The sequence below is a fragment of the Oncorhynchus clarkii genome, chromosome 10 (assembly GCF_045791955.1).
Source record: "Oncorhynchus clarkii lewisi isolate Uvic-CL-2024 chromosome 10, UVic_Ocla_1.0, whole genome shotgun sequence".
Lineage (NCBI taxonomy): Eukaryota > Metazoa > Chordata > Actinopteri > Salmoniformes > Salmonidae > Oncorhynchus > Oncorhynchus clarkii.
In genome coordinates, this window is record NC_092156.1 from 68,035,634 (window position 1) to 68,053,051 (window position 17,418).

A 17,418-nucleotide genomic window follows, 5' to 3' on the forward strand; every position below is an offset into this window, starting at 1 on the left:
AAAGCGGATCGTTGGTCACACGCGTGGTTTGGTTCGGTCTTTTCTAGTACAAGACTGGAGAGGACTATAGAAATTTCAAAGTTTACAGGCGGGTATGTATCCGTTTTGCATGATATTTTCAGATGGGATATATTTTATTTTCGGCTAAATTTGCTACATCATTTGGAGGCTAAATGCCATGCATAACGGTGACGTGATCCTCCTGGTGAATTCTTTAGTAACATCCTGCTTATACATGCTAGTATTATATAAAAAATAGCGGGCGCCGATGATATTTTAGTTCCAGACAATGATTCAATTTTGTTCAAGTTTTTGTAAATGACGCACTCCAGTGCATGCGTGTTTGGTAAAATAAAACATTGAGTTATTTTAGCATTTTTGTACAATAAAATATTGTTGTTTACTTTACGTCTATGAAATGAAGGCTACATACTTTTTTTTCACGCAGAAACAACCTAACGTTACTTAGTCATCCATGCATTGCATTCCAAGTTGAACCGTTAGGGTCACCCATTCAAACCATTCAGAAATCATATTTCCAAGAAGGCCTACGATTATTCGTCTTCATGGGACAAATTTGTCCTGTCCTGCTTAATCTTTTTATGACAGAAAAGTCAATAAAAAAGACTTAGCTTATAAATGTGCATGGCTATCTTCAGTCATGGTAAAACATGAATATATCATTTTCAATTAGTCTAGGCTATGATATACATTTGTAACAATTATTCTGAGAGTGTGGTAAAACAAAAAAAAGTAAGCACAATGAATGTACATGTGGAAAGTGTTTCAACTAACTAAATGTCAAGGCAGGTCTGCTCACTGGACGAGTATACTGTTTTCCAGTGTCTATACATTCCTATAGGATTAAATAGATTCAATTATTCAGTTTAATTTGTCTTCAACAAGCCTATCCCAGAGCAGAGGTATTTAGAGTGGAATAATGTATTAATAACTGCATTTGAAAGCGATTGGGTGTCTCTCCTCACTCTAGCTTCTCTATTGCTTCTCTCTGGAGCGCTTCTCTCTCTCGAGCTTCTCTCTCCGTCTCTCCAGCCTCTCTCTCCGTCTCTCGAGCCTCTCTCTCCGTCTCTCGAGCTTCTCTCTCCGTCTCTCGAGCTTCTTTCTCTCTATGTACCAGTCCACCGCAAAGGTCGCATGACATTCATTTAGACGATCCTAATTAAATGTGCTCAGATATGCAGACAATGTGTCCAATGTTTCCACTTCTCCACATCTAAATGTATTGCGTAATGATAAATGCATATCACTCTTCCTAGAAGTCTGAAGTTTGTCTCTACAGTATATCCCTCCCGTACTTGAAGTTCTCAGATTCATACACCAAAGTATGTCCTAAAGGCATCAATAAAACGCATTAAAAGTCCTTCTATTTATCCACTAAATCTCAAATTAAGTGACACCCTATTTATTCTCCATACAGTAGTGCACTTCTTTTGACCAGAATCACTTTGCTCAGAAGTAACTCAATCATCAAGTTTGCAGATGCCACAAAAGTGGTGTGCCTGATTTACCAACAACGATGAGACAACCTACAGGGAGGAGGTGAGGGGAGTGGTGCCAGGGAAATAACCCCTCCCTCAACGTCAACAAAACGAAGGAGCTGATCGTGGACTTCAGGAGACAGCAGAGAGAGCACACCCCCATCCACCCGACAGGGCAGCAGTGGAGAGGGTGGAAGGCATCAAGTTCCTCGGCGTGCACATCACTGACAACCTGAAATGGTTCATCCACACAGAGAGTGTGGGGAAGAAGACGCAACAGCCCCTAAGACCCAACGGCTTGGACCTTAAGACCCTCACAAACTTCTACAGATGCACCATTGAGAGCATCCTGTCAGGCTGTATCACCTCCTGGTACAGCAATTGCACAGTCCGCAACCGCAGGGCTCTCTACACTGCCTGCCCTACGCCCTACAAGACATCTACAGCGCCCGGTGTCACAGGAAGGCCAAGAAGATCATAAAGGACCTCAGCCACCCGAGACAGTACAGGTGCATCAAAGCTGGGACCAAGAGACTGAAAAATAGCTTCTATCTCCATGCCCCTAGGGTAGCCTAGTGGTTAGAGTGTTGGACTAGTAACCGAAAGGTTGCAAGTTCAAATCCCCGAGCTGACAAGGTCGTTCTGCCCCTGAACAGGCAGTTAACCCACTGTTCCTAGGCCATCATTGAAAATACGAATTTGTTCTTAACTGACTTGCCTAGTTAAATAAAGATAAAAATTAAATAGTCACCACTAGCCGGCCTCCATCCAGTACCCTGCCCTGAACCTTAGTCACTGTTACTGGCCGACTACCACCTGCACCTTAGAGACTTCTGCGCTATGTACATAGTCATTAAAGACTGGTCACTTTAATAATGTTTACATTCTGTTTTACCCACTTCATATGTATATACTGTATTCTAGTCAAGGCTCATCCTATATAATTACTGCTGTACACACCTTTTCTATTCATATATTGTCCATACCATCATATACATATATATTTATATTCCGGACTCTGACTTGCTCGTCATGATATTTCTTAATACATTTCTTTTTATTTTGAGGGATTTGTGTGTATTGTTAGGTATTACTGCACTGTCTGAGCTAGAAATACAAGCATTTCCCTGCACCTGTGATAACATCTGCAAAGTATGTGCACGCAATCAATAACATTTGATTTGAGTAGTGCACGAGGAAAATAGTGTATCAATTTCAGACCCATCCCTTGACCAATCCCCACAGGTCTCACCCCTGCAGATAATGACCGATCGAGCCAATCACACCAGCGTCGCCATGACTGAAGACGTCACGTCCACCAACGGGACGCCCAGGACCAAGGTCATAACCAGCAGCACCATGGTGGAGCTGAACAAGCTGCAGCCCCGGGGCTCCACGGTCAGCTTCCACAGCATCCAGTACAAGGTGAAGCTGAAGACTGGACCGCTCTGCAAGAGGAAGAACACTGCCAGGGAGATACTGGTGGACCTCAAGTGAGTGGAGTTAGTGGATCCTTTGGTCTCATGTACACACAGACACAAGCAAACAAACACACACTTTCAAAGATGCACACACACTCTCATGTATTCTACACACAGGCTTCCACCTTGAAACATGCCCAAACGCACAAGTTGTAGTGATACTAATTGACTAGTGGAGGATTAAAGTGAGTTTGATCACATGCGTGCACACACACACACACACAGTCCTGTGTGGCTCAGTTGGTAGAGCATGGAGCTTGCAACGCTAAGGATAAAGGTTTGATTCCCACTGGGGCCACCCATATGAAAAATGTATGCACACATGACTGTAAGTCCCTTTGGATAAAAGCGTCAACCACAGCGCCCATGTTATTTTTTTGGAAGCATATTTGATTCTGAGTTGGGACATATAAAGTTTGTATGTGAAAACTACTTCTAAGACTCATACATTCAGTTGTTCCAAACTCACTTCACTCGCGCTAAAGAGGGAGGCTCACTCGGCTGGTGCTGGCACATGCGCAGATCAAATACACCGCTGGAACGCAGATTAAGGTGTTTACATGTCCTAATAATTCAAACGATTGCTCAGAAAACCAGTTTTTTTTATTGGCATATGCTTACTTTGATTTTGACCGTACGCCGATTTAAGATAAGCAGAGTAAGGTGTTTACATGGCTATTGCATAATCTGCCTACTGCCATTCATCAGTTTAATATCAAATTATTACTGTGCATGTAAAAACACTCAATAACTAGCTACAATAACACACACACACGCTGAAATGCTAGTGGACCTGAAGTTAATATACACTTTGACCACCCAATTACATTTGGTGATCATGAAGCTAATTCGATGTGGACTTATTGGCAGATTCCCCTCTTTCTCGCTCTGTGCCTGTTTGCTTGTCTTTCTTGGTACAGCCTCAGTGTATTCCTGCCCACCACCACACCCCCCTCGTTATATTTTGACAAGAAAATGGTCCAATTCATACACTTATCAAGAGAACATCCCTGGTCATCCCTACTGCCTCTGATCTGGCGGACTCACTAAACATAGATGCTTTGTTTGTAAATTATGTCTGAGTGTTGGAGTGTGCCCCTGCTGTCCGTCAACAACAAACAAATGAGAAAATTGTGCCGTCTGGTTTGCTTAATATAAGGAATTTGAAATTATTTATACTTTTGATACTTACGTACATTTGAGCAATTCCATTTACTTTCGACACTTAAGTATATTTAAAATCAAATATCGTTAGACTTTTACTCAAGTAGTATTTTACTGGGTGACTTTCACTTTTACTTGAGTCATTTTCTACTAGGGTATCTTTACTTTTACTCAAGTATGACAATTGGCTACTTTTGTCTACCACTGCCCCTTTACTAGTGAATTAAGGAAGTGTTAACAAATTAGGAATGCTTGTGAGTGTCTGATGGATCTAACTCAATTATAGGAATTAAGTTTGCTGCCTCTCCAATGCTCATGAAGAGGTTTTAGGTGTGTGTGTGTGTGTGTGTGTGTGTCAGAGAGAGCGTGAAAGTGAAGTGAAACCAAAAGAGGGAGAGAGATCATTAACACAAGTTGACAAAACATACAGGCCTCTCCATTTGAGATTAGGGCTCGCATACTCAGACCACAATGAACAATAGTGCAGCGGAACATTCAAATGTCTTTTTTTTCTGATGGCATTAAATGTACTGGACATTTCCCAGGGAGGAATGCGTAATTTCACACAAGTTTTGGTCCGTTTCCCCTAGTGTTAATTATATGATATTAAGCATGGTTTCTTGCGTGTAATCTCTTTGATGCACTGCGGAGCAAGCTGCCAAGGAACCAAATTAAATGCTGTCACGTGATTCCACACTACAAGCCTTTATAATTCAGCTTTTTAATTCTGTTTTTATATGACAGATACTTTTTTTTATACCAATTGTGCAAATGTTCTTTGTGGAATCACAAAATTTGATTATGTATTCTTGTTTTGGACCATTATACAATGGTATAGATAGAACTCATTCTCAGATTGTTGGAGGTCTTTGGGGTCAGCGTATTCTTTGTGCTGTTTGAATCGGTTAATTGGAGAACCAAACCTCCTCCTTTTCATTCTGTCACTCTTGTGATTCTTCCGTGTGTAGGACTATGCTATAGAGACAATGTTTACACGTTAAAACCACAAGCCCTTGACACTTGATAAACTTGCTGGACTGGCGTGATAACTTTAGCCGCCGTATGTAATGGTTTGATAAGACATTTGTGTAACATTGCGCATATAGAAAGTAGATGACAAAAATTGAATGGGTGCTATAAACCTGTCGTAAGCATGTCATAAGGTGCTATAAATCTAGCATTTCGCTTGATGATAAAAGTTCTGTCCTATAATTCTTGGTCCTTAATCGGCTTTTTTATTGGTATTGATTCAATGTTAGGTTCATCTAGCTTTGATTTTACCAACTTAATCCAACAGTTTGAAATGCTTATGAATGACTCAGTTGTTGGTACACATATCCAAATCCATTTACTGATTTGCAACTGAACTGTAGGCCTATACTCTTATTGATTTTTGTAAGTCTTTCATAATTTAGAATACAGTGCTACACTTCTCATTGGTGTAAAACATGATGTAACACAGTGTGTGTTGATTACATGTTTATTATGGTAAATATGTGGAATGTTTCAGTGCAACTTAAAATATCTTCTGCGTTTTGTCGTTGTCTTGCAGTGGCATCATGAGACCGGGTCTAAATGCTATTCTAGGACCCACTGGAAGTGGGAAGTCCTCGTGAGTATTTTGTTGATGACAACGGTTTATCTTGAAGACATTACATTGCTTGTTACAAAAAAAAAGGTCCCACAGGTTGCCATAGTGATTATTGATCTAACGTTATGGTTAGGTTCCTGGATGTTCTAGCAGCCAGGAAGGACCCCTCTGGTCTCTCAGGGGAGGTGCTGATTGACGGGGCGCCACAACCACCCAACTTCAAGTGCCTCTCCGGCTATGTTGTCCAGGTAAGTCTATTGGCTACCTGTTGTAAATATTGTCGGAGACCATGACGCAGTTAGAAGAGCATATTCAAAGGAGACATGTACAACACAACTCTAGGGTCCAACAGCAGGAAAAAACAGTATAGCTACAGTACTTTTTTCAAAGCTGACCATATTACCCCAGTCAGTGACCTCTGACCTTTGTCTCTGTGACCTCACCAGGACGACGTGGTGATGGGGACTCTGACAGTGAGGGAGAACCTGCGATTCTCTGCAGCGCTGCGTCTGCCCCGCTCCGTGCCCCAGAAAGAAAAGGACGCCAGGGTCAACAACCTCATCACCGAGCTAGGCCTGACCAAGGTGGCTGACGCTAAGGTACGTTGTAACATAGAATGGAAATGTTGAGACGACTGTTCAGGACTGAATTCATGGTAGTTTTATGAGCCTGTGAGAGTCAAATCCATAGAATTAGGAATTTGAATTTGAGTAGGACTAAATGCAGTTTAATAGGATCTCTATGATCAAACCGTCCACAGTATTTTCCCTCCACTATATACACTGAGTATACCAAACACCTTCCTAATATTGAGTTGCACCCCCCCCACACACACACACACACACAGGGATGCTGGCCCATGTTGACTCCAATGCTTCCCACAGTTGTGTCAAGTTGGCTGGATGTCTTTTGGGTGGTGGACCATTCTTGATACACACAGGAAACTGTTGAGCGTGAAAAACCCAGCAGGGTTGCAATTCATGACAAACTAAAACTGGTGCGCCTACAACCATACCCCATTCAAAGGCATCTTTTGTCTTTCCTATTCACCCTCTGAATGGCACATATACACAATCCATCTCTCAATTGTCTCTAGTTCTAGAAATCCTTAATTAACCTGTCTCCTCCCCTTCATCTACACTGATTCAAGTGGCTTTAACAAGTGACATCAATAAGGGATCAAAGCTTTCACCTGGATTTACCTGGTCAGTCTGTGTCATGGAAAGAGCAGGTGTTCTTAATGTTTTGTATACCCACTGTAGATATGCAGCAAAATTGCTTCCTTCTCACCAATGTCTTCCAATGTCATTTTGAAGGTGTCGGGCCATATGAGGGCTATCATGTCATAGAAGGCTGTGGTACCATACATCATTTGATAGATGTCCAAGGTCTATCATGTGATGTGATTGTGTTCCTCCCCAGGTTGGTACCCAGATGATCCGGGGGATTTCTGGAGGGGAGAGGAAGAGGACCAACATCGGCATGGAGCTCATCATCGACCCCTCTGTTCTCTTCTTGGATGAACCCACCACGGGCCTGGACGCTAGCACCGCTAACTCTGTCCTGCTGCTGCTCAAAAGGTATAGCACTACTATTCCAAGAAGGAAAGACATTTCATTTAATTTCGATTGATTCCTAATGGGTGGGGTTAGTGGTAGGTATCCTACATTTCATATTTGATGCTTTTCTTATTCCCTTCCCTGTTTAATTTGCACCACATTTGTCTTCTAAATGTCCTACCTTTCTTATTGGCTACCCTGTTAAATGTAGACCTCCAGGCCTTTTTTCATTGTCTTATCTCCTTTTAGAATGGCCAATCAGGGACGCACCATCATCATGTCCATCCACCAACCGCGTTACTCCATCTACCGGCTGTTCGACTCCCTGACCCTGCTAGTTAGCGGCAAACAGGTGTACCATGGGCCGGCCCAGAATGCACTGGACTATTTCGCCGACATAGGTAACCTTCAATACCAATACTACACACAAAGTATAAGGAGATACCGTTGATGTGTTGTTTAAGAGCTAAAGGAAGTTAGATTGATGTAAAAGTCCTGAATGGGACAAATCAGAATAGAGATTGATATAGGGGAGACTAATGTTCACGTGTTGTTGTATCCTAGGTTACGCCTGCGAGGCCCACAACAACCCAGCCGACTTCTTCCTAGACGTCATCAACGGAGACTCTACTGCCACTGCTATGAACAAGATTCAGGGAGAAGGTCATTTTCACACACACACACACACACACACACACACACACACACACACACACACACACACACACACACACACACACACACTAACAAACAGTGTGCAGTGTATGAGTCCAAGTCTCGCAAGCACCTGAAAGGTGCCTTAGAGCCCTGGCAGCATAGTAAAAGAACAAGGGACCCAGCGCTCTAACACAAACAACATCTGCCCCTGGGTCAGTAAGGTTAGGGGTGCAGGAGGCTTGGCGTTGCCCAGACAGGGACAGGGGTTGGAGGGAGCGGGCGGCTGATGCTGCAGCCAGGGCCTGAGGCTGGAGGCCAGGCAGTTGGATAACCCCCGTTAATCCTATCAGCTCAATGTGAAAAACCCTCTGATCTGTACTGGTACAGTAGGATTTGTTGGCCTTTGAGAGGCTACGGCTAATGCTAATAGCGACAGGAATACACTATCGGTGTGGATTGTGGAAGGAACCATTTTGGTACAATGGGAGTAGTCAGCCGAATCTCGGACTGGACTTCAATGAATTTGTATCTGGGTCTTTTGCACTTAGGATAAGGGGATGGATTGAAAAATGGGTTGTTGTCATGGGTGAATTAAGGGGTGATGGTCTCCAACCTTTAACAGTGTGTATTGACTCTCGGTTCTCTCCCCTTCTAGACATTGACTTTGAGGAGCTGAGTGGCTCCAGGAAGACCACCGAGGAGCGTCTAGTGGAGGAGTACAGGAACTGCTCCAACTTCAGAGACACCCAGGTCGAGCTGGAGAGGATCACCCAGGGAAAGCAATACACCACCAAGCCCACGTCCCGTACCATCACCTACAACAGCTCCTTCTTCACCCAGCTCTACTGGGTCCTAGGCAGAACCTTCCGGAACCTAGCGCTGAACCCCCAGACCTCAGTCGCACAGGTTAGAACACACACCGATACAGATGCACACACACACCGATACAGATGCACACACACACCAACACAGATGCACACACACACCAATACAGATGCACACACACACCAATACAGATGCACACACACACCAATACTCACCGGATTTCTATTTGTGGGTTTAAAGTTTAAGAGGTGCTGTACCAATGTCCCCTAAACTCATTTCAAACACACACAACTGGGGAGAGGATTCTCAGAATAAAAGGGTAATGGATTTAGCTCCGCTCCTATCACCAACAACCTTATGACCGGACTTACCCTCCGAGCAAGACTTGAGAATAGTATGATTTTTAATTGCAGGCCGCGTACTTTTCTCTACTTCACAACAAGCTCTTTTGCGCTTAAAGGGTGACAGAGATGGCGGGAGGAGGGAGTTCTGACGACTTAGTGCCCTCATTAGTCATCCAAGGCAACAACATGCCATCAGAAGTATCTCACTTCAAGAATTATTAACAGCTAATTGGCCTCATAGTAAATCGACAATAATCCCAGGCTGGGGTCTGGATCTTAAAGGCTAGAGGACCGGAGACCTAGCTAATCAGCTTTGCTGACTGTTGTGACCCAGCTGTTGCCTCTCCAGGCCTAGAACTGAAGTGATATCATATCTGGCCACAGCCCCCCCCCCTTCCCCCCCCAGTGGCCAGGGCCCAGACCTTTGTCACATGATCACGCCATGACCCACGCTGGGCTTCTACATGAGGGGCTTGGGGAATGAGGTGAAAAAGGCTCAACCTTATTAGCTTATCCTCTCACCCTGGGAACCGCGCTGGGGCCGGTTAGGCCTGTCATAAGATGTAAATCGTCAGGATTAAAACAAATGTCGCTCTGGAGATTTCACCCTTTCTCTCTTTGTTTTCTCTTTTTCTTACCCGACATGGACTACCGGTCTGTGGATGAGAATGGATGAGGGAGAGTGTGGAGAGCGCTGATTCGGTGTAGTTTGTGTGGGAATATACCTAGTTTTAAGAATGTCCACATTCTTAATGGACTAATCATGTTCTATCAGGGTTCTTAATAAACTAATAATCAGGTTCTATCAGGGTTCCTAATAGACTAATCAGGTTCTATCAGGGTTAGACCCTTTACCTCTGCAAGGCCAGGATAAGTAGTGATACTTCTCCTGACCTTTGTATTCATCATAGTATCTTACCTAACTGTATTTCAAGAATGTAATATTGTTTTCTTCTCTGAGAGAGAGCTAAACCCTTTTTTCTATAGACCTAAAGAGATGTGTTTACATTAAAATGTGCCTGGCCCTTTGATCAAAATCAAAATGGGCTCCTTCGTGCAACTGAAGTCTCAGTTGTGTCTGGCATATTGCCAGACATATAAGATTGTTTACTCCCCATTGCCACGGCACATTGCGGGTCATGATGTAAAATATGACGTTATGCTTGTTTGATTTGCTGACCTTTGACCTGGCTACTAAACTTACGATGTTTCTCTTTTGGGCAGCTGGGAATCACCATTTTTCTGGCTCTTATTGTGGGCGCCATTTTCTTCGGGGTGAAGGACAACCAGAGTGGAATACAGAACAGGTGGGGGAACCATTTTTATCACAACACCTTAAATCCATCTCAGAATGGGATGTAAAGGTGATCTGATTTCGATTAATCTGTAGACTGAAATTGATGGTATCCCATGGGGCAGAACAACGGCAGTGTCTGCCTGTAAAGGTTAGGTTAGTAAATGACTCTGCTTTGGGAGAGAGATGTTATAACAGGATAATGCACACATATACACTACGGTTCAAACGTTTGGGGTCACTTAGAAATGTCCTTGTTTTTGAAAGAAAAGCACATGTTTTTGTCCATTAAAATAACATCAAATTGATCAGAAATACAGTGTAGACATTGTTAATGTTGTAAATGAGCTTTGTAGCTAGAAACAGCTGATTTGTAATGGAATATCTACATATGCGTACAGAGGTCCATTATCAGCAACCATCACTCCTGTGTTCCAATGACACGTTGTGTTAGCTAATCCAAGTTTATCATTTTAAAAGGCTAATTGATAATTAGAAAACCCTTTTGCAATTATGTTAGCACAGCTGAAAACTGTTGTTCTGTTTAAAGAAGCAATAAAACTGCCCTTCTCTAGACTACTTTAGTATTTTCTTTAGCATCAGCATTTGTGGGTTCAATTACAGGCTCAAAATGGCCAGAAACAAAGAACTTTCTTCTGAAACTCGTCAGTCTATTCTTGTTCTGAGAAATTAAGGCTATTTCATTCGAGAAATTGCCAAGAAACTGAAGATCTCGTACAATGCTGTGTACTACTCCCTTCATATAACAGCGCAAACTGGCTCTAACCAGAATAGAAAGAGGAGTGGGAGGCCCCGGTGCACAACTGAGCTTGAGGACAAGTACATTAGGGTGTCTTCAACTAGTGTATTAATCTGCTTACAATAATCAGGATTTTGCTCATTTATTTTATTGGTACAATCACATCCGGGTTCAAATAAATGTGTATTGAGTTATGTAGTATTTAGAAATGTATTTTTATGTGTATTTTGAGTATTTTCAAATACATAGCCCAAACAATTACTTTTAATTGAGTATTTGAATGGTTATTTGTAAAAAATATATAAAAAATAGTCTGCCAAATTGTATTTCAAATACTCAAATACACTCCCATTTATTTAACCCGGGTATTTGAAAATAGTATTTGAAAATACTGACAAATACTTTCCAAGTGTATTTCCAAATACATTAAAATATTCAGCTACCTGTCTTTTCAAATAAACTGTATCTGAATACTTACTTTGAATGTATGTGAAAGTAATTGAGATATTTAAAATAGTATTTGAACCCAGGCCTGGGTCCAATTAGACCTACAGTACGACTCCACTCCCTTGGTCCCTTTAGTCTGAAGGCCGATGGAGTACACACACAGCAAAACATCTAGCATTCATTTCAATAGGGGTTTACCCCCTTTCATTTCATGCATGACTGGGCAGAACATAAGGATTTCATGTCATGACTTGATGTTTCCCCTCTTGTAGGATTGGTGCTCTTTTCTTCATCACCACCAACCAATGTTTCAGCACGCTGTCCGCTGCAGAACTCTTCATCACAGAGAGGAAGCTGTTTGTGTACGTACTGTAGTAGACCAGTGGCACCACTATAACCTGGAATATGGGGGTGTGAGCATGCGGGTCTAGCCAGATTAGATGTAGACATGGTTTGTGTGTGTCTGTAAGTTGTTGTTCGTATGTATAAGGTTGGATCTGGAGTGGAGGAAAAATGAAGAAAAAAAATATTATAAAACAACAAGTCTCGCACTCTCTATTATATATATATATATATATATATACATGTGATTATGAAGACACTGTCTCTGCCTAAATAATTATCAGTATGAAATGGACCAACACGCATCTGTTTACAGCTACATTAGGTTCACTGTTTGACCTTTGTACTTCTAATTATTCTGTAAATGAGCATTTTCAGTATGAAATACCCCGGCAAGAATTAGTTCCAAATGGCCTTAGCCAAGGAAGTTAGAAAATAAACCACTCAGTTTGAGTTAATGTAGACTTCTTGTCTGAGTTAATGTAGACTTCTTGTCTTTGTTGTCCCCAACAGCCATGAGTACATCAGCGGGTACTACAGAGTCTCAGTCTACTTCCTGTCCAAGATCCTGTCTGACATCATCACCCTGCGCACCATCCCCGCCATCGTCTTCAGCTGCGTGGTCTACTTCATGATAGGTGGGTTGGATGCACAACATGGGAATGAGACATTTGCATTTATGAAGATTACATTTGATTTGTCAAGATGGAAGGAAAGTAGAGGGACATAGAGTAGACGTTGAGGTAGCTAGCACACAAGCATTTCCCTGCACCTTTTATACCTGCTGTATAAACTGTGCGTGACAAATACAATTAGATTTGAGATGGTAATGGCACAGACAGTAAAAGGTCAAGAAATGTCAAGACGGCTCTCAAACCCTCTTTGCAGAGGGGCATGTACCCTACCACTCAAAACCAGACTCTGAAATGATCTTAAAATTCAAGTGTGTGTGTCTCTCCTGCAGGTTTTAAAACCACTCCAGCAGCCTTTTTCATCTTCATGTTCACCGTAACCATGGTGGCCTACACAGCCACCGCCATGACCATGGCCATCTCTGCCGACCAGAGTGTGGTGGCAATGGCCAACATCTTCATGACCATTAGCTTCGTCTTCATGATGGTGAGTGTAGGGACGAGGGTGTAATGCGGAGGCCACATTCGCGCGGTGGGGTACTCAGGGACGCGCAGGGTGCACCTGAGTTGTATTGCAATGCCAGTTATGGTTCAAGTTCAGTGCTGTCCCACTAGTATTATTTGCTAGTTATGTATAGACATAAATATAAACTAGCGTTGCATACCAAGGTTACACATGGATATTACAGTGGGGAATGACCGTCATATTTTCTAGCCTTGGATTAAAGTGATGTAGGATCTGTGGTGTTATTGTCTGTCTTTCTGTTTGATCTTTAGATAGGTTCTGTGGTGTCAAGACTAAGGTCAGATTAAGATCACTTTATTGGTCAATTGCACACGAGGTCCAACCGAAATTTGACTTTTAACCTCACCCCTCTGAAAGACCCATATGCATACACGCCAGGTTTTGTCGATATGCTGGGGGCTGCCACACTGGGAGCCCGGGGAGCTGTTGTTGTGGGGGGTTAAGTGCCTTGCTCAAGGGTAAAACGGCAGGCAACAGCATCTAGGATTTGATACCAGCAACCCTCCGGTTGCCAGCTCGGTTGCCAGATTACTTCCTGTCAGACCCGGGATCCGGACTGGCAACCCTCCAGGTGCTGGTTTGCCTTTTTAACGCTCCTGTTGCCGGTTGCTGGCTCGCCGCCACTCAACTCTCTCTTTGTGGCTGTGTTGGATCCGATAACATTATTGTATCTTGTTCTGCTTGTTGGGCTCCTTCCATTTTACCAGGTCTGTCTTGTAAAAAGGCAATCTGGTCAAATTGTAATGTAGGGGTTGGAACCTCAATGTCATTGGTGAATTAATATTTATTGATGTGTTGTCAGATCTTCTCAGGTCTGCTGGTGAACCTGCCCAGTATCATGAACTGGCTGGCCTGGTTGAAGTACCTCAGTATCCCTCGCTACGGTCTAACAGTAAGTACCTCAGACAGCCACAACTTCTTAATTGATCTAGTGAAATGTTGCCATACTGTATTAATAAGTTTCATGTATTCAACTTTTATAGCGCTATTCATTACACATAGAATTGTTTTAAATATTAACATATACCGTATGTTATTATATACTATAATAAAACTGTATTATTAAGTATTGTAACGTTTCTTAATGACTAGGCCCTGGAGATCAACGAGTTTGTGGGGCTGAAGTTCTGTGAGGACCCTGCCGTTGGCACCACCATGTCTCCTGGCTCTGGCATGATGACCAACTGCAGTATGAACACTAATCACACTCTCGGGATAACGTGAGTAACGTAATCCACACACACACACACACACGCTGTGGAATTTATCTTTATAATTTTTGCTTAGAAATAGTGAATAGTTGGTTGACTTAAATACGGTTTATACGGTATATAACTAGTATTATCAGTAGGCTACAAACATGCTGTCATTAAGTGCAGTGCCTGTGATCACTGTAGTACCTCTAGCACCATCTACTGAGGAAGTCATTGTAGATGGAGCAGCAGTTGTGTTAGCTAGATCCTCTACCGTACATTAGAGAATGGCTTATTTCAATAAGGCATCATTACTGGGTATCAATAGCAGCGAAGGCTGAATTATTTGATACAATTAAAAAATATATATTAGAGAATAAACACAAGAATTATCCTACAACACAATACAATTTGACCCACCTCAGCTGAAAACTCAAATTAGTTCAGGTTCAGGATTCAGTCCGTTTCAAAACACTTTCTTCCTATTTAACGTGACCCAGCCTTGCTTGTCCACGGGATCCCATAGATACACCGTGGTGAACGTTTGTTTGGTCTTCTCTCCATCTCATTCCAGGTGCACAGGGGAACAATACCTGGACTACCTAGGAATAGAATACACTACATGGGGCCTATGGGAAAACCACGTTGCCTTGGCAATAATGACACTCATTTTCCTGGTCATCGCCTATCTGAAGCTGCGGTTTATTAAGAAGTTCACATAAGAAGTGTCTTACTTTGCCTTACAATTGACTCCTCTGTGGTTATATCAATGACAAACTGCCCGTAGTTTCTCTCTCCATACACATGTTATAACATGAAGCAGTGTGCCTATGGTTTGCACTGAGACAGGTTAAATGGGTAGTTCAGCCAAATTACATATTCACATATTCATTTCCTGGACAAGTGGAGACTGCAATCCACGCTTTGGCTTTGCTGAACTAGCTACACTAGCACTGTAAATGAGTAATTTGGCTGAACTGTCACTCTAACATTCAATATCTATGCATGAATGTACATTTTCACCACATGAATATTAATGTGGAATCTTTGCCCTCCAGTAGTCATTGTTCTCATGTTGACTGCTGTGTTTATTTGGTAGCATTTGTTCCAGTCTAGTACGAGACTGTCTTGGCATTTAGTTAATCGTTTCTATTTATAGAGGAACTGAACTCATTTATTTGAAAAAATTATGATGTTGAATTAAGTGCTTTTTTTGTGTGTAATGATTGAATTGTTTGTTTCTATTGTGTTCATTACCTTTTTATCTATACTAGTTTTTTGGAAACAATGCTTTTATAAAAATGTTCATGTAACTTTGCGAGTGGTAATTATGTACCTACCAATAATGTATAGCCAAAATCAACGATACCAACCGTTACCGTGGCTCCAATGGACCATATGCAAGAAATGCCTGACTCCTAGAACACATACAGAGGCCTAAATGGTCACCTTTGTGAGACCTTTTAGTAACAGAGAGACCCTTTTGGTGACAGAGCAGGCGTCTCGTCTCCAGAACAGGCATTTAGGTCAATAGGGGGTATAATCCCATTTAATCTCACCTAATCCCCCAACATATATCAACTCCAATCAAACTGGTTCAATGTACATGACAGGCCCATTACTGACACCTTATATTCAAGGTTTAGAGTCACTATCGGTGTGTTCAAACGTATCAAACAACGACCCGGATTAAATTTACGATTTTTTTAACACACACCACTTCATCGTTTTAGCATCACAACACACTTTATTTATTTTTCACACCTTTGATATACAGTATGTAACCACAAAAAAATTACAAAACAATAAGACTACAAAATACTGCAAGGCACCGTACATAATAATACACACGAGGATCACATGACCCTAGATGCACTCCGAATCGAAGTTTGTTTCAAGTTACAATATGTATCATATTATGCATTTATAAGAAGGGTGTTTTGTAAGTCATTACAAAGTGATATAGGTTAGTAATTATGACAGGATGAGCCACACTTGTAACGATATTAAAATGACAAAAAAGGAAAGCAGCAAATGAACGATCGATGAGACCATTTCCTGTGGAATATCAAGATGTGCGTGCGTGCATATACGGTGTAACCAAAAACCAAAAGCCCTTGAGCTACGTACCCGCACAGGAAAAGCAATGATATGCCGTGTATTCTTAGAATATAAACCAAATGGAAATAGCTTAAGAGGCTAGTTCATTTACATCACATGTAATATCTCCAATATAATCAAAACCTTCATTGTGTCCAGCATCTTCATGTACCCGAATTCTTCATTTTAAACGCTACAATCATGTACTTGTGCTTGCACTGTAAGCTTCGTAAATGTATCAGGTCATATTTTGCTTGCCTTAAAGCATGTACCATCTTATAGATGGAGGACGTAGGACTGTTTTCAGACCATATGAGTCTATTGGGTGGGTTTCACTCACACTCTTGGATAGCTGAGGTGCCGTGCACGTGACTTTGCCATTGTGGTATCATGTGTAAAGATTTCAAACAAACACAGAGGGATGATGATGGGACTATGTACTGGTATATAATGTAGAACACAACCAGAAAGGACATTTACACAAGGATATCTTCATTTGTGCGACAACCTATTCTGCCACAATCAATGTATACAATCTCGAACCTCACTAAAATGTCTCTTAAAGTTACACTTAGCCTCCGATAAGGCCAAATCCTTACTTAAAATTTGATTGCGTAACTCGGACTTCCACGATAATCTTCCATTGAGGTCAATGGGAACATTTTCAGAAAATTCAAATTGCATGCACACATCTCAAGTAAGGATTTGGCGCTTAGAACCTGTAAAAAATACTATAATGTCCCTTTCTCGTTACCGTGTAACTTTCTGGTGGGCGGAGTTTTACACGTGGCCACTCCCATTACCCCCAGCGTCCACCCCATCAGTAGAAAGGGAGGAGGAGGGGCGGGGGCGTGGTTGGGCTCCTGGACCAATGGCAGTGGCGGGCTGGTGATGGCTGACCTGTGAAACAGTGTCGTCAGACTCCCAGCGCTCTAGCTCCTCCCTTACCAGCCGCTCCATCTGCTCTCTCTGGACGTCCATGTCCCGACCCTGCCTCTCATCCT

At 42.2% G+C, this 17,418-nt stretch overlaps 2 protein-coding genes across 3 annotated transcripts in view; one reads left to right on the forward strand and one right to left on the reverse strand.

Moving 5' to 3' along the window:
• LOC139419048 (broad substrate specificity ATP-binding cassette transporter ABCG2-like) lies at positions 1-15,627 on the forward strand. Its single transcript, XM_071168911.1, has 16 exons — positions 1-92; positions 2,745-2,992; positions 5,697-5,756; positions 5,869-5,983; positions 6,182-6,334; positions 7,158-7,315; positions 7,544-7,695; positions 7,859-7,957; positions 8,607-8,857; positions 10,345-10,427; positions 11,894-11,983; positions 12,477-12,601; positions 12,928-13,082; positions 13,924-14,013; positions 14,214-14,341; positions 14,889-15,627. The coding sequence occupies exons 2-16, from the start codon at positions 2,763-2,765 to the stop codon at positions 15,034-15,036; spliced, it is 2,037 nt and encodes a 678-aa protein (XP_071025012.1). The 5' UTR covers positions 1-92; positions 2,745-2,762; the 3' UTR covers positions 15,037-15,627.
• Positions 15,582-17,418, reverse strand: part of LOC139419047 (polycystic kidney disease 2) — an 18,695-nt gene continuing 16,858 nt past the window's right edge. For both annotated transcript variants that reach the window (XM_071168909.1, XM_071168910.1), the window contains exon 15: positions 15,582-17,416. In XM_071168909.1, the coding sequence (XP_071025010.1) occupies positions 17,195-17,416 (222 nt within the window). In that variant the 3' untranslated portion in view covers positions 15,582-17,194. The remainder of the gene's footprint in view (positions 17,417-17,418) is intronic.

Coding starts and splice junctions, on each gene's coding strand:
- LOC139419048 (XM_071168911.1), top strand. CDS start 2,763: ATGACCGATCGAGCCAATCACACCAGCGTCGCCATGACTGAAGACGTC. Junction 2,993..5,696: donor GAGATACTGGTGGACCTCAA/GTGAGTGGAGTT, acceptor GTTGTCTTGCAG/TGGCATCATGAGACCGGGTC. Junction 14,014..14,213: donor TCCCTCGCTACGGTCTAACA/GTAAGTACCTCA, acceptor CTTAATGACTAG/GCCCTGGAGATCAACGAGTT.